This window comes from Hydra viridissima, unplaced genomic scaffold, assembly GCF_058129835.1.
Source record: "Hydra viridissima isolate aposymbiotic clone 2 unplaced genomic scaffold, HvirCarnegie_v1 scaffold_2, whole genome shotgun sequence".
NCBI lineage: Eukaryota > Metazoa > Cnidaria > Hydrozoa > Anthoathecata > Hydridae > Hydra > Hydra viridissima.
Window position 1 is genome coordinate 4021534 of NW_028324301.1, and position 23580 is coordinate 4045113.

At 32.3% G+C, this 23580-nt stretch overlaps 2 protein-coding genes across 5 annotated transcripts; one reads left to right on the plus strand and one right to left on the minus strand.

Moving 5' to 3' along the window:
- Window positions 1–855: 855 nt before the first annotated feature.
- LOC149891617 (uncharacterized) lies at window positions 856–4250 on the plus strand. Its single transcript, XM_090077968.1, has 4 exons — window positions 856–1220; window positions 1332–2574; window positions 2647–3973; window positions 4048–4250. Exons 1-4 carry the CDS (start codon window positions 856–858, stop codon window positions 4248–4250), a joined length of 3138 nt encoding a protein of 1045 aa, XP_089934094.1.
- A 6289-nt stretch (window positions 4251–10539) lies between these two features.
- LOC145181259 (uncharacterized) lies at window positions 10540–23503 on the minus strand. 4 transcript variants are annotated; one of them, XM_090079082.1, is made up of 8 exons: window positions 23371–23503; window positions 20558–20925; window positions 14407–14516; window positions 14210–14268; window positions 13985–14124; window positions 13488–13847; window positions 12738–12946; window positions 10540–12622 (listed from the first exon to the last, which is right to left on the minus strand). In XM_090079082.1, the coding sequence occupies exons 2-8, from the start codon at window positions 20838–20840 to the stop codon at window positions 10643–10645; spliced, it is 3141 nt and encodes a 1046-aa protein (XP_089935208.1). In that variant the 5' UTR covers window positions 20841–20925; window positions 23371–23503; the 3' UTR covers window positions 10540–10642. The 4 variants fall into 4 exon arrangements, with proteins under 4 accessions (XP_089935208.1, XP_089935206.1, XP_089935207.1 ...); XM_090079080.1 differs by lacking the exon at window positions 23371–23503 and adding an exon at window positions 21972–22266; XM_090079081.1 differs by lacking the exon at window positions 23371–23503 and adding an exon at window positions 21163–21267.
- Window positions 23504–23580: the final 77 nt, after the last annotated feature.

Here is a 23580-nt window from a genome sequence, read left to right on the forward strand (position 1 = left end):
CACGATGTCTACACCGAAGAAATTAACAAAGTCGCACTCAGCGCTAACGACGACAAGAGGATCATCTTAGAAGACGGAATACACACGCTAGCTTACGGACATTACAAAACAAGGCAATAAAGAAGAACAGGCATCTTGAAGAACTGGTATAGAAATGATTATTTTTATACTTCTTCTTGATTTTTAAAGACGACTCTTAAGTATTGGTTTTGTCATGATATGAAGTGTTCACCATTTTTTATGCATCCTTAAGTATGGAAAGGGGTCAATGTCCTGGAATCAACACTTTGCATCAAAACACGACGCCATCTTGGATTCCTTAAGTATGGAAAGGGGTCAATGTCCTGGAACCGCCTTTTCCCTATATATACCGATCGACCCAAAATACGAGAGGCTTGGTTCGATTCGAAAAAAACCTGTGTCTGTGAAAACGACCAACATCGAAACAGGGGATGTGGTTGAATACGGATCCCTTTACGAAGCGATGAAAAAGACGGGTCATGGTTGGAGATATTTGGAGCGTCGTGATGGAAAAGTGGATAATGGAATCAAGATTGAGATCTTCAATTCTGAAAAACTCGAAAACAGAAAAAAAACTCCAAGTCCGAAAAAATGAAAAGTCCGAAAAAAAATTTTCAATTCTCGGAAAAAAAGAATTGAAAAAACCGGCACCGAAAAAACATGCAATCCTGAAAAAACCGGAACCGAAAAACCGAAAAAAATTTTCTTGGCATAATAAAAATGGAGAGCAAAATGCGAAAAATCGACAAAACCAAAAAAATTGAATTTGAGTTAAATAATTTTCTTGGCAATAAAAAAATGGAAAGCAAAATTGCCAAAGAAAAAAAAGTTTCGATGGCAACATTGAAAAATCAAGCTCGAGACAGAGCGATAAAAGGATTTTCAAAAATGACGAGGGAACAACTCGTTGAAGCCATAAAAACAACAAGACCTGTCATTGGTCATCCTCGTAGACGAACGGCAGATGTGAGGACTGCTCAAAGCCCTGTTCCTGCTACGCGTCCTGCGATTGCTCCACGTCCTGTGATTGCTCCACGTCCTGCGATTGCTCCGCATCAAACTGTTCAAAAGCCTGTCATCGCTACGAAACCAGCTCTTCCTCAAAAACCAGCTCTTCCTCCAAAGCCGTCATCACAATATATGCTTGACGCTCCTGTTCCAGATTCGTCTCCTGTGATGGTTCCTGGAGTTTTTTCAAGGTTTGCGACGTCTGTGACAAATGCTGCTGTCAGCAGTTTCAACAGCTTGCTTGAGTTTGTTGATCCATACGTTCCAGAGATGGTGAAAAAAAGATTGAAAAATACAAAAAGAGAGTTGAAAAAAAGAATCACGTCTCTAAAATCGCTCGTGTTCGCAAACCCACCAATTGATTTTCATTTGACCGATCACGCGCTGAGACATGTTGCCAAACAATTTTCACATCAAGTCAAAGGAAACCAAAAGGATGCTTCTGCATTTTTAAATTTGGCAAAAGACGGAGTGATAAAAATTCTTCAAGAGAATAAAAACAAAAAAGCGAGCCTCGTTTTGACAATCGATATGGAGAGCGTCAGCCTTACAACTGGAGAGGAGGTGCATCGAATCGTTCCTTTTTTGTCAAAAGCTGGGATTATTTTGGAGTCGCCGGACTTGGGAGAATTTTATGAAAAAGCAAAAGATGAGATCCTGGAAAACATGGAAAAATACAACAAAATGGGCTCTAATTGCACAGTGTCATCCATCTTGAAAATGGACATCAATTTAATTGACTATAAGCCCATCGGTGGTCGGTCGTATATCCCTCTCGACGATTTTCTGTCGAGCAAAAAAGCAATCATCAACATGGTGAACGAAGACAATGAATGCTTCAAGTGGAGCGTCACCAGGGCGTTGAACATGAAAGAAAAACATGGAGAAAGAATTGACAAAGACTTCATTGAACAATCAAAAAATTTTAACTGGGAAGGGATTGAATTTCCTGTCAAACTCGATCAAATCAAAAAATTTGAAAAAAACAATACAGACATCAGCGTCAACGTTTTCGGTTATGAAAAAAAATCCATTCACCCTTTGCAAATATCGAAATGCTTGAACATAAAGCATGAAATAGATTTGCTGATTGTTTCAGACGAAAAAACGAATCATTATTGCCTGATCAAAAATCTGAGTCGACTCATTTCATCCCAAGCATCCAACAGAAACGGGAGAAAATATTTTTGCAGAAATTGCTTGCAGGGGATGAAAAGCGAGGAGGATCTTTCAAAACATTCGGCCTATTGCAGAGAGCACAGCGCGACACGAATGGATCTTCCTCCAGAAAATTCGTTCATGAAATTTGAACACATGGAAAGGTCGATGAGGGTTCCATTCATCGTTTACGCGGATTTTGAAAGCTTTGTCAAACCGATGGACTCGTGCGAACAAAATCCAGACAAGTCGTACACCAAAAAGTTTCAAAGTCACGTTCCGAGCTCATTTGCCTTTCACATCAAATGTTTTGATGAAACAGTTTACAGCAGTGGTCCAACAATATCTGTGTCGGAAAGCGAGGATGAGGACATTGGAGAATATTTTGTCTGCGAGTTGGAAAAAGAAATAAAAGAAATTTTTGGAAAAAACTTGAAAAAAAATATGGTCTTCACAAAGAAGGATGAAAATAATTTCAAATCCGCGACGGTTTGTCACATTTGTGAAGAAAAAATTCTCGATGCAGAAAAGGTGCGTGATCACTGCCATTTTACTGGAAAATATCGAGGAGCAGCCCACAACGAATGCAATTTAAAATACAAAGTCCCAAAATTCATTCCTGTCGTTTTTCACAATCTGTCAGGTTACGACAGCCATTTGTTTATCAAAAAATTGGGTGGAGAAATAACCTGCATCCCATGCAACGAGGAAAAATACATCAGCTTCTCGAAAAAAATCAAAGTGGGAGAGTACACTGGGAAAGACGGAAAACCAAAAGAAAAAAAAATTGAATTGAGGTTCATCGACAGTTTTAGATTCATGGCCTCCAGTTTGGATACTTTGTCGAAAAATTTAAAGCCGGAAGAGTTCAAAAACCTCTCAAAATATTTTGAAGGAGAAAAATTCGATTTGCTTCCAAAAAAAGGCGTTTACCCTTACGGTTGGGTGGATGGATTCGAAAAATTTCAAGAAACGCAATTGCCTCCAAAAGAAGCGTTTTTCTCAGAACTCAACCACGAGGGGATAAGCGATGAAGATTACGCGCATGCGCAAAAGGTTTGGGACACGTTTCAATGCAAAACGTTCAGAGATTATCACGATTTGTACAACGTGTCGGATGTTTTGATTCTGGCCGACGTCTTTGAAAATTTCAGGGACGTTTGCATGAAACATTACAAGCTCGACCCAGCCTGGTATTACACGTCTCCCGGGTTGGCTTGGGACGCTTGTTTGAAACTGACAAAAATAAAATTGGAGTTGTTGAGCGACCCAGACATGCTTCGAATGATCCAAAAAGGAACACGTGGAGGGATCAGCATGATCTCAAACAGGCATGGAAAATCGAACAACAAATACATGGGTGACTCGTACGATCCAAGCCAACCATCAAAATTCATTCAATACTTGGACGCCAACAACCTGTACGGATGGGCCATGTGCAAACCTCTTCCCACTCACGGTTTCAAATGGATGTCAGAAGACGAACTGTCCAATTGGAGACATTATCCGTGCATTTTGGAGGTTGATTTGGATTATCCGGAAAGCCTTCACGATGAAAACAACGATTATCCGTTGGCCCCTGAGAGAATGAAAATCGGAAAAGTGGATAAGCTCGTTCCAAATTTAAACGACAAAAAAAATTATGTCCTTCACTGTGAAAACCTGAAATTGTACGAGCGATTGGGAATGAAAATTTCAAATGTGCACAGAGGCATTAAATTTGAGCAACGGGATTGGTTGAAACCTTACATTGACCTCAACACAGAATTGAGAACAAAAGCAACCAGTGAATTTGAGAAGGAATTTTTCAAGCTGATGAACAATTCGGTGTTTGGAAAAACCATGGAGAACATTGAAAAGCGAGTGGACGTGAGACTGGTGACAGAAAAGGAAAAGGCAATCAAGTTGTCGGCCAAACCAAATTACGACCGGCACACGATTTTCGAGGAAAACTTGATTGCCGTTCACATGAAAAGGACAAAAAATTTTTACAACAAACCAATTTATTTGGGGATGTCCATTTTGGATTTGAGCAAAACCTTAATGTTCGAGTTCCATTATGATTTCATCAAAAAAAAAATATCCTGGTGACGCAAAGCTGTTGATGACAGACACTGACTCACTGGTTTATGAAATAAAAACGGACGATTTTTACAAGGACATTGCCGACGATGTGGAAAAAAAATTCGACACGAGCGATTTCGTCAAAAGCCATCCAGCCATTCAAAGCGTCGGGTTCAAAGTTGGTTTAAACAAAAAGGTCATTGGGATGTTCAAAGACGAAACCGGAGGAAAACAGATTGAAGAGTTTGTCGGTCTCAGGTCAAAATTGTACTCTTACAAAATACATCAAGAAGAGCACAAAAAATGCAAAGGAGTCAAAAAATATGTCGTCCAAAAATACATCACACACGACGATTACAAAAAATGTCTCGAAACAAAAAAAGAAAAGATTAACAAAATGGATGTCATCCGATCCCATTTGCATGACGTTTACACGGAGGAGATCAACAAAACATCTCTCAGCTCCGACGATTATAAAAGAATCATTTTGGAAGATGGAATTCACACGTTGGCTTATGGTCATTACAAATTAAAAGAAAAGGAACAAAAGGTAAGTGACAAAAATGATGAGGCAAAATAAAAAAATGAACAAATTAAAAAAATGAACAAAATGATCAATGTGGAAGGAGTTATTTTGCCGAACGAGGCTTTGACCAATTTTCAATTGATGGAAGCAGCAAAAAAATTAAAAATAAAAAACTTTCGAGGGGTTTTTGTCAGAGACACATTGCCAAAAAAACCGAGAAAAAAAGAATGCGGGATTATCAACACGGGGGATTCGAGCACCGGAGGGTTTCATTGGGTGTGTTGGTTCAAAGTTCAGCTTTGACTCTTACGCTCAACCCCCTCTCGTTGAATTGGTTCAATATCTGAAAAGCCCTGTCTTTTACAACAGCGAAAGGGTCCAATTTGGAAACACGTCTTATTGCGGTCACTTGTGTCTTTACGTCTTGAAAAAATGTGAAGAGGAAAACAGCTTTCAAGACGTTGTCAACACCCTTTGGTGATCACTTGCGAATTAAAAAAAATTTTCACTCTTTTAAAAAATGATTGACAAATTCAACAGAAACGAGTTCAGCGCTTATTTAGAAAATCTTACAGCAGACTCAACAAGCAACGTTTATATCAAAACGGATGGATCCAGCACCATCACTTCAGACATTGATTTTAACTCTCAAAAAATCATCAACCTGGCAGAACCAACCAACTCGCACGACGCCGCCACAAAAAATTACGTGGACACGCATTCGACAGGAGGAGGAGGAACTTCAGTTGGCACAGCGGACTTGGATTTGAATTCGCATAAACTGATCAATGTGCTCGACCCTTCAAACGCGCAAGACGCCGCGACAAAAAGTTACGCAGACGTTTTGTTGCAAAAATCCAACTTTTTAGGGCTTGTTCCCAATTCAGAATTTTCGTCCTTGGGATTAAAATCGCAAACAATAGCATCAGCCGCCACGACAACAGTTTTCACTTACTCGGACGGACCTGGAGTTCTGAGAAGGTTGTGGTTGGCTCTCAGTGGAACTTTTCTTTGAAATAATTTCATTCGAATATTTACAGATGGTTAGATTAACGTTGGAAATTATTTAGAAACCACAGAAGGAATAGGAGTGGACAACACTGGACTTGCTTGCGACTTGCTTTTTTCACCCGTCGGCGGACCTTTTTACGCCAATTCTTTGCAAGGATGCAACGTTTTGAGCAACACTTCGTTGGGAGGATATTTTACTCTTGACATGCCGTTCAGGACAAACATCAGCATCCAATTGGTCAACAAAAATACCTCCACAATCACTTACTGGATTCAGCCGTTCATTTTCACTCTTGCCTCCATTCCTGCCTCCATCTCTCTTTTCAAACTTTACTGCAAGACCTTCAGATATTTAAACACCACTTACGGAAACGAATATGTTTTGCTTGACACAAATGGAAAAGGAAATGGAGTTTTTCTAAAATACATCAGGATGCACATCATTGGTGCTTCTGGAAACTGGTGGGAATCGAGAGTCAGAATGTACGACGGCAATTTGCCTCCTGGAAACGGAACCGTTCTCAGTCCTTGGACACCATACAACACCAACAATTACACCACTTTTTCTGGATATGACGATAACAGCAAATGCATCTTTTCCTCGTCTGGATTGGAAGATTTTTATTTGTCTTCTTGGAACGGATCAAACGTATCCTCATTCAACAACACATCGACTGGACTGCTGTTACAATCCAACTCCACCATCGGATCCACCACCACCATCTCCTTTTACAGAAATTTTGCAAATGCAGACTCCATGCCCAGCGTCGCAGCTGGAAGAAGGCTCGTCGTCACTCTCATCTCCGGAGACGCTCAAGTCGGTCAATCCGGAAGCTTTAATCTTCTTCTCGGACAAGCATATTATTACGCATAACTTCGCGCAAGATTCAAACACCTTTGCAAAAATTAAATTTTTTTTCATGATGCTTTATCACGTCATGAAAAAACGTTTTCCCGACACCCCAAAATCATCAAAACATTTTCACACCCCTCAATTATCAAAAAAATACAAAACGGAGATCAAAACATTTTCACACCCCTCAATTATCAAAAAAAATACAAAACGGAGATCAAAAATGGGTTTGTCCCAGAACTCTCCTTTTCTAGTAGTTACAAGACTGGTGAATATGTTCCCGCTACAACATTTCCTCAGCCAGGAGCTTGCCAGGAAGCAAGGTTTATGGAAAATGCAATTTATTTGCTCACACTAGTAATGACATGTGGCATCTCAAACATCATGAATAAAGAGAAGAAGATAGTTCATAAAACTTATTTACTTTATTCTCTAAAAAATTGTTCTTGGTTCCTCAAAAGCTATCAGGGTATCAAAGCACAAGGTAAAGATTTAGCTATTTAAAGATGTACCAATCCCTAGGTTGATGCAGCTGCAGAAGAGAACTTTTCTCTTTGAGACAATTGAAAAAAAATTTGAAAATGACTGAAAACATTATTACATCACACCAAAACGAAGATATGTAACAAAATGCGTTATTAATAGCTTGAAGCCAAAGTAAAAAAATTGAATAAAAAGCATAGTTTTTATAAAATCTTTAAAAAAGCAAGTTTGTTAGACTGTTGTTGTAATACAATCATTTCTTTAAACAGTTCCATTTTTACGGAAAATTGCCAAAGAGAGGGACGCATTTATTAAATACTTTTCTTTTATCTTCTTCAAAAAAAAGAATGCATGCCTTCAGTCAAGAACTCATGCCCTAAATCATGTTCATTGAAATCAGAGAACAAAAACTCATTTACAAGTTTTTGATTTATAAAATGATCATGGTGCAAAACACCATGATTTAGTTTCATGGTCATCAGTCATTGCGTATTGAGTGATCAAACTATTTGCACAGACAGCTAATTTGTATTAATCAATTTCAATAAACCCTGTTTTATATCCCATAATCCTAAACTGAAGTGAAGACTGAGGAAAGACTAGCAGTAGCTATACGAAAAATGTTTTTTTTTTTAATTTTTATTTAAAAAAAAAGAAAGTTTTCTTCAGATTTACTACTAAGTGATTTTTGCAGATGTATCAAAAATTAACATGGTTTCTATATTTTAGGAAATATTTGACTTTTGATATAGCACTTATCATTTATTTGTATAGGAGACCGAGGCTAGTTGGTTACAAGAATAAATTGAAACACTGTACTTAACTTTGGAGGTTTCTTCCAAAAATTTCTACAACTTATATGGAATCTTCTTAATTCATCTTCCAGTGTAGCATCAGAGCAATTAACGCATGCTCGTGATTTTTTACTAATTTTGTAACTTTACTAGTTTTTCAGTTTTAAAAAGCAATAGTATAAGCTACAAGTAAACTCGAATAGATCTAAGTTTTATATAGTTCACTCTAACCTGTTACATTTTGCGGTTTTAATATTTCGCATTTTGGGAGATTTGTAGGCCATTTTGTGAACAAAAAGCTTTTGGGGTTAGTTTACACAATGGTTGTGGGGCTAGTTGGTAACATGTACCACCTTAACCTTATTCACATTGGTCGTAAAATCACTAAAGTTATATAATTCAGGATATCTACAGAAAAGCGAAATTGTAAAAGAAAAACAGACAGGACTATAACTCCTAAAGATGTTATAAAAGATTCTTTTGATGCTATTTTAATAGAAAAAAGGTCTATTCGAAAGACACCAAAAGGTTTTAATATTCCTGTAAGAAATGTATCTTGATATTGCAAAAAGAAGTAGCAAGAAGCCAAACAAGCACTAGGTTGCATAGAGTCCAAACTTTAGAACCTTTCCCATTGAATGAAGACAGTGCAGTACTGATGGTGAGAACATTGAGTATAGAGGACATACAGAGGCTACTAACTCTAGGATCCTCCTCCACCAGTTTGCGCACCGCTTCAGAAACAACTTTAGTTGGACAAGCAGACCTTGGACGATCCTTAAGTTGAAAGTCATCGGAACAAAAACGTTGAAATCAAATTTTAAAAGTTTGGCATATGTTATACACAACTTCACTGTCCTAAGAAAGTGCCACCAGTATTTCTACGTTAGCCTCACATCTTTCATTGGGTTTAAGCCAGTTATCCTGAATCTGCAAACTATGTTTTTATGCAAGATGGAACTTCATGTCACAAGGTCAATTTTACTGATCACTTGAAATTCTGGCCCAAAAATATCTGGCCACCTAGCTCTCGTGACATCAATCCTTTGAACTTCAGTATATGAGCTAAAGTTCAAGCACAAGCTTGTAAGCAATAGAACTCTAACATTGACCAGCTCATTAGCGCAATATCTTGTGGCTGGACTGGGCTAACAAACAAATACATCAAAAAGACCTGATAAAAGTTTTGATTTCGGATTGAAACAAACCTTATTGGTATATTTATTTGATTAAGTACGTTTTTTTCCTTTACCTTTTGTCTCTTTGGGCTCCAAAGTTTTTTTCTTAGAAAAGTGCTAAATTGTTACACAAGTACAGTAGAAAACAATGTATGGTTAATACATAAAAAAAAAAAATGCTGGTGCATTATAGAAAATCATAGAAGTTCCTATATTCTAATGAGATTCAATTGTAGTAGCGCAAGTGCAAAAGAATCTTTCTTTCTTTAAGCTAATAACATAAAATGCCACAGAATTGGAGAAAAAATCAAGCAGCTGCAGAAGACTGATTTTCCGCTTATCTTAAATGACATAAAAAGTTGTCGATAAAAAAACCTGAAGCAACAAATCAAGCGTTTCCAGTTTTAATCCCACTAACGTTAGAAAGTTTTATAAAAAAATTTAGAAACTTTTCTTAATCTTTTAAAGCTGGAAACTTGAGATATTTGGAATATGGATAAAGCTGGTATTACCAATGATATATATTAACTAGATGTTTAACTTTACAAATGTTCCGTAAGAAAAAGTGAAGCAAGTTTTTAAAGCTTTTAATGCCGGTAGCCGTTTTATTTAAACTGACAATACTTCCATTCTTGTTTAGTTTTTAATTATAATTGCGTCATTTCAGACTGGCAAAAAATTTGCTTCACTGCGAAAGCGCGAGTTAGATATCTAGTAAATATAAATCATTGGGTTTTACCACTTTTCAAACCCCAGGTCGAGTTGTAGCCCGAAAAATTTGTAAAAAAAAAAAAAAAATTATGAATTCGTCACAGAAAATCAAATTCAACCCCGCAGCCTAAACAAATTGAAAAATCTATTGCTTAATTTTTTTCTTCTGGTCTAGTGCTATTATTTTAATGCTTTGAATACTAAAAACGATGTTTTAATACATGGATTTATTTAACGCATCATCAGACTTCATGATGATTCACATCTTCAAATTAATCGGCATTAAATCACGAATACTTATGCAGCGCTTAAGTATTCTAAACATGGGTATCAACAGTTGGAGTAATATAGTGCTTTTAGCATATCTTTTTTTATTCGGTGGAAATTTAAAATAAATATTGTTTTTTTTTTTAAGTTTTTTATTATTTGCTTTTAGTTTTTTACTTAGTCGTAAAATGTCCTTATTTACAAATTAAATTTAGTTTATAGCAAAACCTATAGTAAAATATTTAGTTACTTTTTATTTTATAAAAACTTCTTTTTAAAAAACTTGGAAACTTTAAAGAATAAAAGGAGAGAAATTAATTTTTCCAAATAATCAGGAGCTATTTTCTAATTTGAAAAAAAGTGTCCCTCTTCCTTTTTTGAACGTAATGCGATTTGAATAACAGTTCTACTCTTGTTGATGAAAAAAAAAAAAAAGATCCATCACAGGCTGATGACTAGGTTCAGTGTAACTAGCTAAACAAAATGAACTTTTGTGTCTATTGTTATATAATCTTATAAAACTAGAATTAAAGTTGTTATGTAATAAAAATATTTGTAATAATTTTTATTAAAAAATATAATACGGTTCTACAGCATCCGAAGGATACCAACCTTGACTAGAGTTTTCAAGTATGCCGAACGATAAACCCTCTTTATTTCTTGGTCTTAACTCATACAATATAGCTCCTACTGAGAAAGAGAGTTCATACTCAGATTGAGCAACCACATTAACTATAGCTCTCCTTACGTTCATATGCTCGAGTTTAGCAGAAGAATTAGATCGTATCGACGTTATAGAAGATAAACTTTGCATGGATGAAGAACGCTTACTTTTAAAATTTTGTGAAGTTGAGTTATTTGAATTAATTTGATTGCCTGTTTCAGTTAAAATTTTATCGTCTAATTTAATCGAGTTTTTAACGCTTTCCAGTGGTTCAGATGCATTTTGTGAATTTGATTCTGTTTCGTTACTTTTTAAGTTCGTTAAATTTTTTACATTGTTATCTCGATTTTTATAATATATTGAGCGCTTTTTTGTATCTTCGTCTGGTGATAAATTTTCAGATTCTTCTATAATTGTATGCTTAAAACTAGAGAAATGCTTATTGGCTGTTCTTGCACGTGAATGTCTACTGGAATCGATTTTTCTATTAGAAATGCGAGGAATATAGTCTTTATCCGTATCTTCAGGTGGAATACACGCAGACAAGTTTTGATCAAGTTCGGGTTTTTTAGAAGCTACTTTTCTATAAACGAGCTCTTCTCTTTTCTCAGAACTTACGGTCGAATGTTTATTCTTTGAAAAACTATTGTCATCTTTTCTCAATCCAAGATCTATTTGAGAATGATCATGAAATCTCATAGGGGAAGATGTTTTAAAAGTTTTACTTTCGGTTTGACTTTGTGATTCATCATCTGATGAAGCTCCTTCCTTTAATGATTTGTTAGAACTTTCATCTGAAGCTATTCCTTGAGAAACAATTGGAGAATCTACACTTGGCAAAGAATGACGTTTAGTTCTTCTTGGAATGGGCTCTAGGAAAGGACGATCATCATCAGGACTCAACTTTACTTGGTCCCCAACATTTAACGAAGGGAGAGACCAAGCCGGTTTCATATTGTTGTTAGCAAGCCTATTTGAAAGCTGAATGAAATTGCTTTGAGGTGTGTCTTGGAATGATCGAGGTCGAAGTTTATTGATTGGCGATAGCAAGCGTTTTTCATCTGTTCGCGGAAACAATTGTTTATCAATAGACTGATTAATATTTCCCTTATGAGATGTATCATGATTCTGAAATTCTTTTTCATCTTTATTTTCAAGTGATTGCAAATTTTGATTGCTTTTTGAATCAGCTTCTTTTAAAGAAGCCATCAACTGAAATTGGTCTTGTATATGCCTTTTACGGGGTTTTGGAGGGACCGGTTTTGAAGGAGGTTCGGTTTTGAATAAATACCCGTCTACCAAAGGTAGTTCTTTTTGTGCACTAGTCAAAGTTAAGTTACCTAAATCCGAATTTTCAACTTGTGCTGAAAAATTGTCAGGATTGACATTTAACCTTTCAATCTTTGTACTACAACCACCATTATCACTATTGTAACCAGTTGTATCATCATACTTCTTTTTTAAACTAATTGCATCAATCAAATGAATTTCACTATCTGATACAGTTCCTCTATCATCACCAGTTTCTTGTTTAATTAAATTGCTTACAGATAAAAAAGACGGTTGAGGCTGAACATAAGAGGATGGAAACCAGCCATCACATTGTGAACGCAAGCATCTACCTTTCCACCAGCCAGTTTCACTTGTTTTCAACACATCAACCAAATCCCCAACTTCTAGCTTGAGCTCTTTCTGTTCACAAGGTTCAAAAGGGAAAATAGTTATAAAGAGGCTGGACCTTGGTGGAGCAACACTTTCGCTGCTCTCAACAAACTTTGTTTGATCTTCTGAAAGTTTATTGTGTTCTTCCACTAGTTGAGTGGGTGTTTCTATGTCAACTGGAGAGTTTATGGAATCTATCACACTGTCCAAATACAAGATTGACTAAAAAATAAGTAAACTAAATCATTTAAACAGATGTCGAGATAATGCATTTTAATAACAACTATTGCTTTGGTAACTAGCTTTGAGAATTTATAGGTTTAAATGCAATTTCTACCTCAACAGCTTTTTTAGTGTGTTCATACTGTTCAACATCAATAGGTACAACAAAGTTTTGTGGAATCCATCCTTTTAAACCATTTTGATTGGTAGCTTTTGCCCAGCCTCCATCATCAACATAATCAACAAAAATAACCTCCCCTTGCTTGAAAGCTAATTCTCTATCATCTTGAGGCAAAAAATTAAACAAACCAACATGTGGTAAACCTTAAAAACAAAAAATTAATTCATAAATTTCTTGTAACTCAATCTGTGTAATGATCAGGTTAAAAAACCTTATAGTATTTTTTTTTTTAAAAAAAATTAACACAATCAATTTTATTGGGTTTTTTGGGGATTTTTTAACTTACAACATTTTCATATGTAATTTTGGTGAAGGTCATGAAGATGAGATAGAAGTTGACATGGAAACAATGTGTTTGCTCGCAGGTTACATGCATGAAGATAAATAAGAAAGAAATACAAGAAATAAGAAAGAAATACAAGAAATAAGAAAGAAATACAAAAAAAAAAAGAAAGAAATACAAGAAATAAGAAAGAAATACAAAAAAAAAAGAAAGAAATACAAGAAATAAGAAAGAAATGCAAGAAATAAGAAAGAAATACAAGAAGACTTTTTGTGAGGAAAAAAAAAGAAAAACTTGTAAGCTCATTTTTTTGTGTATGAAAATTTTGTCCATGAACATTGCAAGGAACAATGACATAAAAATTGAAACATAAGGATAGAGAATTTATATTGGGTTCATACCTGTTTTGGGGGCAGATTTTTCACTATTTCTTTTTTTTACAATTTTGTTCAATGATTTGAGAGTATCTCTTAAATTGATAGTTTTATCTTCCTTTTGAAGGGTTGTATTTTGTACTGGGTTATTTAATGACAAGGAGCTCTTAGCAGAATGGTTTGACTTCAACGATTCACCAGAATAGCTCTGCATAACCTTGTGTTTCTTTGGTGACAAATGGGTTGAAGCATCAAAAATCTGACTTCCATAACCAGATTCGATATGATCATGTAATGAACTTTGGCTAGAGGAACTTTTAAATCCTGAATTGTCCCCATCAATAGTTAGAAATTTTGAATTGAAAAGAGATTCTGAAGAAGTATTTACTATGAAAAAAAGATAATCATTATTTAAATTTCAAAGGCCAAGCAACATTTAATTAAGAGAATACAGTTTTAACCAAAAACCATTTTTTAAAGTAAATAATTTTTTTTTCCAAAAATAATTTTTTGAACTTTCTTACCTTTGTTTTCCAGGAAAAAATTTTTATCTACTTCTAAATTAGAAAATCTCCCAAAACAAACAGCTTCTTTGATAATAATGAGAGGGTGTTTTGCAATTGATGTAAAGATTAGTTCAATTTCAGCAATAACACTTCCTTCCCTAAAAATTCACCAAAATTAAGATATACATAAACATTCATTTTATAAAAATGAAAAAAGGACCTTAACAAAAAATATTAAAGTACCTGAAACAGACCAGTGATGCATTTTTGAAAGCTTCATAATTAACATAAAGATCTGCAATCTATAAAATTCAAATATTGCAACTAAAAAATTAGCTTTTTTACCTATTGAATAATACTGATATTATTTCTACTGGGTTACAAATTTATATAATATTATACACAAACAAACAAGAGTAGAATTAGATAAAACCAATTACTGATGCTTCGACTAAACTTTTCAAGCTATGAAACTCATCAGAGTCATGTTTACTGTACATTTCACTCCATGGAGTAAGAAGTTTTATACTGATCTCATAGTGAATCGAATCTAAAAATACAAATAATACTCTCTATAAGATTTTTAAAATCTTAATTATTCAATAAGTAATACCTATGTATCATGTATGGTATGAATCATGGTGGCCTATTCCTAAATAATAGAGGAAGAATTTGAACCTATTACAAAAACAACCTTTTGTTTTTGTTTTTTGTGATATAAAAATAATATATAAAGAGTATGGGAACATTTTACAGAGTAAAAACATATATAATTGAATGAAATGTAAAATTGAGCAACTTTTGTATTTTTTTTTTTTTTTACATAATTCTATAGAACTTTTTGCTCTAGCAATAATAACTCCAAAACCTTTTTGTCTTTTGGGCCAATTAATAGTTCTTTTACTTTTTTTTTTTATCACACACTAATTTTTAAACAAACTAGCTTTACTAAATCTTTATTTATCTTACTTGCCTTTAAGAAAATCTTTACATTAAGTTTTATTTCAAAAACATTTATTGAAAGAAAATAAAGTGCTGAGAAAAAAAAAGTTAAAGATCAAACATGTAATTGAGATATTATAGAACTAAATGAATTGAGATTGTGAAATGAATTTTGCTTTGACAAAAATATAGTATTTTTATCAAAGTCAGAGATAAATGATTGCTTTAATTTTTCTAGAATTCAATATACTTAGTTGAATGACATGAGGCTAAGAGCATCTCACACCATTGAAGATATTTGATCCAAAAGAGTGTTAAAGAAGAACTTAATTTGATTGACTTTTTCAAAGACTAGGTGTAAATTAGTTTCCATAGGTTTGGATTTAATAAACAATCAGAAGCAACTAGAAAAATCCCAATCCCAGAGAAGAAGAGATGCTAAGTTGGTTTGCCTATACAATATGAGTCAGGATGATTGAGTAAAATCACAATATGAGTCAGGATGATTGAGTAAAATCACAGGTTTGTAATCATGACCAGACTCAAGATATACAGCGTAAATGGCAGGAACAAAATTAGTTACAACTGCTGGCACTAGTCATTAGAGCTGTGGAGTCAGCTAACAAAAATTCCAACTCAACCTTTTTCTTCACATCTAGCTCTAATTCTGACTCCTCCTTTATTTAAGAATTTATGGTATACATTACTAAATAAAACTTTCAAAATGATAGATTGCTAAATGCAGCACATTTGTAACTTAAAAGGATACTTTTTAAAATTTTCTTACGTCATAACTTGAAGCAATATAAATAGGAAGTTATTAGAAACTAGTTGCTAATATTTAATATTTCTAATTTCCTACTGTAAAAAACTCTTGCTGAGTGAACACAAAACTTATTGCTCCAGTTGTACACAGTACACAGAATAAAAAGTTCAAATAAAACTTTCGTTTAAAACTTAAACAAAAATATATAATTAAAGTATCATTATTAATCTAAAAATTTAAGAGAGTTTGTTCACAAGAATACAACTGCTACTGTTAGATCCTCCTTCATGGAAGCCCTCACATCTTACTAAATTATTTTCAGAGCAGAAAATAGTATTTCAATGCAGACTTGGGTAGGTGGCATAGCTGTTTTCAAAACATTGTTTTTATGATTTCTGGATATAGAGGAATTTTTCTACTGTCAGTTCTATTGTGCAAATTTTTCCAACTACTTATGACCATTTTCAAAACCTTGACAAAATTTATTTTTATATTAATGGGTTCCTAAGGAATGATTAAGCAGCCACACTTTGCTATTTTTGAATGTGCAATTTTGTTTATAATTTTTTTAAAAGTAAAAGGTTTGTCTCCTTCCTCATTTGAAGAAGGTGATTGAGATCCTGAAAACTGCTTTATCATTCTGTGACTCAAAATTTCAGGCAAAATGAAGTCCTTTCATGCAAAAGGCAAGATTAAAGAGTTCCACCTTACCCTTTATAACTTGCTCACTATTCAGCAAAGTTCTGTTCATCGGATCTATATATACTCCTGTTAATAATAGTTTAGTCTCCAGCCTTCTTCCCTTATTTTGATTGAATATACAATTCCATCAGCAATTAGTCTACTATAGCTTCATCAAGAAGTCATCAGGATTTAATTGGTCAGCTTGCAACTATTTTGTAGCAATATAAGGGTGAAAAAGAAAAGCTTCTAATTCTTGGATCAGAAATTCCAAGTTAAATAGTTTCACAAAACTTAAACTGTTTAACTTCAATTGATTTTTTCATTTCTTTAATTTCTATATTAATATTCATTCAATTTTTTTTTATTGTGCTAATTATAATTGAAGTATTACTTGTCACAATACACTAAATCTGCTAAATCTAAAACTTTTTCTAATAGCATTTGCAGAAAATCACCTGTATGATACACCTCAGTGTTTTTCACTCTCAGTGTGTGCATGACTAATTTACCATTTTTATCAACATAACAAGCATTAATGGCAAAATAATTAATCGTATGAGGAACTCAGGCATCCATTTTGAGAAACATAAATAAACTTTTAAAGGTTCTTTGGAACATGGCCTTCTTAAAAACATGGCTTTCTTTCTGCTTAAATCGAAAAAAAATTGAAGGCTAGTTTAAAAAACGTATATTCTGTTGGATGGTCAAACTTTCTTAACATATTTTAATAATTGCGCTATAAATTTTAAATAAGTCCGGCATAGGATAAAAACTTGCGTTACTAAATCTTAACATCAACTAAACCTCATATACTTGATTGTAGCTTCTTTTTATTAATATTTAGTAATTATGGTTAATAATTACTGTGTTTTTGGTTGTAACTCCAATTATCTAGGTGGTGAAGTAGTTCCAGTTTTTGGTTTTCCAAAAGATGATGATTTAAGAAAGTTATGGATTAGATTTGTAAATAGAAATTTCTTGGCAATGCTGCTATCTTAAATGATAAAAAACCTGAATTTTTTCAAGTTTTTGCTGACTGGTTAAACAAATGGAAAAACACAAAAATTCCAAATTTTGAGAAATACACACTCAAACATCATCAGCACTGCAAAGAACTTTATTATGTTATGCTTCATTAATTGAAGATCTGCTGAAAGATAAGTACAAATTTATATTGACTGCTCGTTTTCAAAGTGATCTTTTAGAAAGAAGATATGGACAATACCGTCAAATGAGCGGTGGCAGATTCCTTGTCAGTTTGAAAGATTTTATTTATAGTTAGAGTATAATCCAAATAAAAAGTTTGATAAAAGAAAGAATTGACATTTTTGAAAATGATATCAATGCTGATGAAGATATAGAACATGTTAGATCCTTGATGGAGCAGATCAAAGAAAGAGATTTTGATTGTATGACTTTATCAGATGATTCTCGTGAAATTGCCAGTTTTATTGCTGGTTTTATTGCCAAAAAATTGATTAAGAAGTTTGGAGTATATTGTAAATTGCTTTGTACTCAACATTGTCAACAGGAGTCAACTGATTATAACTATTTAAATAAATTGTCCAGAGGTGGGCTAACAACTCCATCAGTACTGCTTTTAGAATATGTCTGTGACAGTTTTGCTATGCTAGATCACATTTTTAATGTTATTCATCAGTCTCAAATGCAACACCGTAAAGCAGCAAAGTTAGTTTTTGGCAGTAGAGAAGGGTATCAACCATTTTTATGTTCAAATCATCAAAGTCATGGAAAAGAAATTATACACACTGTTATTTCATATAGTTATTTTAATAACACCAGAAAGAGAGTAAGGAATTTATTGCAGATAACATTTTTGCGTTTATAAAAAGACAGAGAGAAAAATGAAAATATTTTGTTTCATTTTTAATTAGTTTGTGTTAGCTCTTTTATACTTTTGAAGGTTATTTTTGAGAATTTGTGTATTTTTATTTTTTGCACAGTACTTAACAGCCCCATAATTGCTATTGCCTAATATAACCCATATCTTTCTCAAACAATTGTAGTTTGGAAAACAAAAAACTGGAACTACTTCACAACAAATATAATTAGAGGTGCAACCATAATTAAAAGCATTTGTTAACCAGAACTATTATCTTATACTAAAAAGAAGCCACAATTAAGTTTTCGAAGTTTAGTGAAATTTAGCAGAGTTTAGATTTAGCTATCCCACGTAAAATTTTTTATCCTGTGCCAGATACACTTGCTTAAAATTTATAGCACGATAATTAAAATTATTTTGAGAATGTTTGTTCATTAGGCAGAATATACAATTTTCAAACTGGCCTTCTATTTTTTTTCAATTTAAGCAGAAAAGAAGGCTGTGCATTTAAGTAGGCCATGCTTTGGAACTCTTCTTTCTTATTTCAGGCATCATCCAATATTAACTTTCTTACACTTTATCTAATGAAAGTTCAATTTTTCTAGCCATTTCTCCATTAGGGCTACAAATGCTGGTTGCAAAAAGAAGATTAATGGAATATTGTTTTTTTTTACCACCATTTCAATAATACATTTCTTAAACTTTTATGCAGTCAATGTTACAGTTACATTTCAATAAAATATCTAGTTACTGGGATTGGTTTTTTTACTTGATTTAGTTTCTTTCATCCTTGAAGCCTTCTTTCTTTTTGACAATTTCTAAAATTATAGGATGAAAATATTTCAAATATTCTTTTAAATTTCTACTGCTTTTTAATTCATTTTATTTTATGTTTACAAGCTATTTATACTAAATAGATAAAATGTGCATTGTAAAATTGCAAGTAAAACACAAGTTTTGTTCAAATCTCTTCTTATTAAATTAAATCAATTAGGCAAGACAAAGTGTACCAAATCTATTAATATTTTTTACAAGCTAAGTTTTTTATTTATATGAAATCACCTTGCTACGCTAACATCTGGATGCAGATACAGTTTCAAATTTGTGAACTCAGAACAGAAACTAGCAAGTTAAGCATTTAGGCCAAAGTACATTATTGTAGGATAAGTACTATTAAACTTTAACAATACAAGCTTTAGTAAAAAATCATACGTGTGTTTGTTTTAACTGAAGATTGATTTAATAAAAAAGTTTTAGACATGATTTTAAAGACATCAGACCTTCATGTTATTGATAAAAATGAACTAGTATATCATTTGAACTTAAATTTAAAATTTTTAACTTTGACAAAATTGCATTCATTTTGACTGAAAATTACTTAATTTAATATGCAAAATGGACATTCTAAGCATGAGTATATAGTCTGAAGTCAGAGTAGGTATAATATAACTGACTCCATCTATAAAAGTCCACAAAAGCCTCTAAATTCATTATTCTGACTCTACAGCCATCTTAGTCATAAGGAAGCTACTATAACTGCAAAAACACAGATCACAGTAACAAAAATTTAATACAGTAGTGATACCCCAATTTTTCTTTGATGTATTCTGCAGCTAAATGACTAAAGATGAATTTATTTTTAAAAAAGCACACATAAGCAACTAGCATTCTAAAAACATGACTCATATTTCAGCCCTTCATGTGCATAGTAGTGTTGGAGAAACTAAAAGAGGGATTAAACAATGGTTAAAATATCAATAACATTGATATTAAGACACTTTTTACAATAACCCAGCAATTGTGTGATGAAAAATGTTTTACAGTGCTCATTTTTGTAGCTGAAAAAGGGTAATGGACTTAATACATTTGAAGACCTAGAAACTTTATAATATATCTTACAAATATATCCACATATATCCACAAAAAATATATCCTACATTAACAACTGAAATACAACAATAAAAATTATTGACCACAAAGTTGATTGGGTTTCTATCTTTTTCTACCATACCATACAATTAACAGCAGCATCAAACTTAAGTATTAGTTAGATGTATAAACCTATACTAAATGCAAAATTTGGCCACCAAAATCTATTACCCATGCAAATATGAGTTTGACTTAAGGGAATATAATCTAAAATGCTTGTAGCATCTGAGATTTTTTACAAAAATTCAATATTAAAACAAATTTTAGGCTAAATTAAATTTTTTGTATAAATCTTTAAATTAATAATAATAATAATAAAAACTCCTAATAATAGCGCTTTTCAGCTGTAAAATAGTTTAACTGATTCTTTTAATAAATAAAACTAAAAAAATCAGTAAAATTGAAACTGCTTGAAATTTAGACTTACCTCTATTGCTTATAAATACATCAGTAGTGTCAATATTAAATTCTCTCCTAACAGCTGATGATTGATTATCTTCTGCAGTAATATTTCGACCATTTAACCTTCTTTTGAGTAGAAAATAGAAGAAGAAAATAAGGATTAATGCAATAACAAAACTGCCTACTCCAGCACAAGAGTATATGATTTTATCTTTGTCAGCAGTTTTATTTACATCTTCGATATTCTCATGTCCGCTTACTGAACTGATAATTTGTGTAGGTAAAACTTTAATGAATGAATTTGACATCTTTAGCTAAAAATAATACATTCCTATTCCACTTTGATAAGCTCTGGTATACATTCCAATAATAAACAAAGCTTCCATCTTTTACCTAAAGACATGTGTTTAGAGAACTTAAAAAAATTTGTGACAAACAAAATCAGTGACACAAGTTTTGCAATATAAGGTCTGTTGAAAAATAGAAATAGTGATGAATGGTATCAGTGATGAACAGTATCAGTGAAAAATAATAACAGCCAACAGTATCAGTGAAAAATAATAACAGCCAATAGTATCAGTGACAAATAGTAACGGCTTGGTAAAAATTGATAACACAACACACACTTACACTTGAATCTTTTTATTTAAACTGGTTTCAGAAACTTTAAATTATGTTAAACTACACATTGCAATATATTAAACAATATTTTTTTAAAGCTAAATTAAACACAGTAATAGTCACTAAGTAAAATTTTGAAAAAAATGCTATACAATAAAATGCAAATAAAAGCAGCTAGTTTTTTCATAAAGATGTTCTATAAATATATGTGGCTTTTAAAAAATAATGCAAGCATTCCTTCCATTATTCTTTTTTTGAGTTAGGATCTTTGTTTACAACTTATTATAGCACTTCTTCTTATTATTATTATTCCAAGAGTATTTTTGAAAGATTCACTTAGAATTAAGTTATCTTTTTCCTATTTCTCTACAACTCAAGTAAATTCTTAACTTAAATTATTTGATACCATGTTAACTCAAATATTTCAAGTTAAAATTTTGAAAGTGTGCTTTTAGTCCTAAGCATATATATGCATTTAAATGCTAATTTCAATTGGTTATTTACAAGCTAAAACTTGTTTTCATTTAAATAAAATTTAAATTCTTAGAGACAATAACCAAAATAAATTAAAAGCATTTCAAATCTGGCTACAATATGAAATACTATAAAATATCTAATTTTATAGTATCTTATATTATAGCCAGATTTGCTTGCTATATACAGACATACTTAGTAACAGTATCGATAAGTATACATAGTCATACAAATAGAGTTTTTTAAGGTAAATAAAATAATATGGGTGAACAAGAACTATGCAAATAAGATATGGTTTTAAAACTTCCTTTCAAGACTTTTTTTAAAAAAAAAATTTCACTTACTGATTTTTAGTTTAATCATTTAATATCAAAATATAAACGTTTGGCTTTTTTCAGTAACAATACATTCTTATAAGATATATATTACTCATCCTTGCGTTTTCGCACTGGCTCTGTCTACATCATAATAGAAGTTGTGGGATTAATAGTTTTTATCATCACGCACATTTTGCGGATGTGTTAATTCACTGCAGTTTGAAGTGCAAAACACTAATTGTAGATAAATATAATTTAAGGTTTTATAAATATTTAATTTACGGTCTCAAACTGTTGAAATAACGCTTAAAATATTCGCTTTAACAGTCTGCACCTATAAAAAGAAATTCGCGTAATTTTTTGACGTCATAAATGTTTGCATGTTTTTAAATTAATAACAATCCTTAAACACATACGTCATAATCATTTACTTTTCTTCACTTTTTAAGACTACATGCAATTCCGAGTTCATTTGCAACCTTATTCAAAAATATTGAGTCACTAAATTTTAATTTTAAATCTTGCACTACTAACTCGATGAACATGCTTCAAGTTGAATATATCCACTTTCGTTTAAACTAAGATTATTTGAAATGTATAGTTTTTTTTTTCTATGTTCGAAAGAATAACATTAAAAAAAAAAAGTAACTCTATCCTTCCTTATGCAAATAAAAATCATTTTTAATTTCAATGATAATTTAAATTACTGGGACGGTTAAAAAATTTTCGAAATTTTTACAAGCAAAAATGTTATTTTTCAAATATAGAAAAGCAAAGTAGAAGCTTTTTTTGATACATTTTTGTGTGCGTTGATTAACTTTGTATTTCACATTGAAACATATGCACCATTTTTTGTTAGTGATTTGAAGTCTCTAATTCATTTGCTGATCTGCTTCGGTAAAGTTCGTCAGATATGTTTCTTTAAACCCGTAATACGCCTTTGCTGAGCTTTGTGAACCATTCATATACTGTATTTTACCAAATATTTTTTCCAAATATTTGGAAGCAGCACTAAGGTATTTGAATGGCATTCAAACCATTTTAAGTTCTACTTGCGCAGATCTGCAGCTGATACGTGATAGGTTCATTTAATACGCCGTTATTCAATCAATATTGAGGTGATATTATGAGATTGTAATCAATTCCTACTTATCTCATTAGCCGTATTACTTGCTTGACTTTTATAGAACTATCTTCGAAATTTTATAGAATCATCTTCAAAATCCAGAAATTGTAAACCCAATAATATCGTTTAATAGATTTAATTTTTTTAACTTATTGTTTAAGAAAATAACAACATAAAAAATATAAAGCTGCAATCTTCACGTGTTCTACGAGCAGGGTAAATTTCATTATTTGGTTCATTATCATTTATTTGTTTTATTGTCATTTAACACATAAAAAACATAAGTGTTAATCAACTTACAAGTAATATATCAGTTATGATTGTGTTCAAAAATGCTTTCCTTTCGATTCCAGTTTTTTAATAACGTTTTTTCTTTGAAAAACTCTCAATATAAACGGAGTATTTTCCTCAATTTTCCCGTAAGCCGTTAACTACATTTTTTAAAAGTTACGCCCTTAAATAAATCATCTATAATTCAACTACTTTAATTTCTAATGTATCAAATTTATT

What these genes read in the sequence shown, in the direction of transcription:
- LOC145181259 (XM_090079082.1), bottom strand. Translation starts at nt 20,840, where the DNA reads ATGTCAAATTCATTCATTAAAGTTTTACCTACACAAATTATCAGTTCA. An exon ending in GCATCACTGGTCTGTTTCAG is followed by an intron (nt 14,125 to 14,209) that starts GTACTTTAATAT and finishes GTGAATTTTTAG; the next exon opens with GGAAGGAAGTGTTATTGCTG. An exon ending in TTTTTTCCTGGAAAACAAAG is followed by an intron (nt 13,848 to 13,984) that starts GTAAGAAAGTTC and finishes TTTTTTTCATAG; the next exon opens with TAAATACTTCTTCAGAATCT.
- LOC149891617 (XM_090077968.1), top strand. Translation starts at nt 856, where the DNA reads ATGGCAACATTGAAAAATCAAGCTCGAGACAGAGCGATAAAAGGATTT. An exon ending in GTTCCTGGAGTTTTTTCAAG is followed by an intron (nt 1,221 to 1,331) that starts GTTTGCGACGTC and finishes AAATACAAAAAG; the next exon opens with AGAGTTGAAAAAAAGAATCA. An exon ending in AGGACATTGGAGAATATTTT is followed by an intron (nt 2,575 to 2,646) that starts GTCTGCGAGTTG and finishes GTCTTCACAAAG; the next exon opens with AAGGATGAAAATAATTTCAA.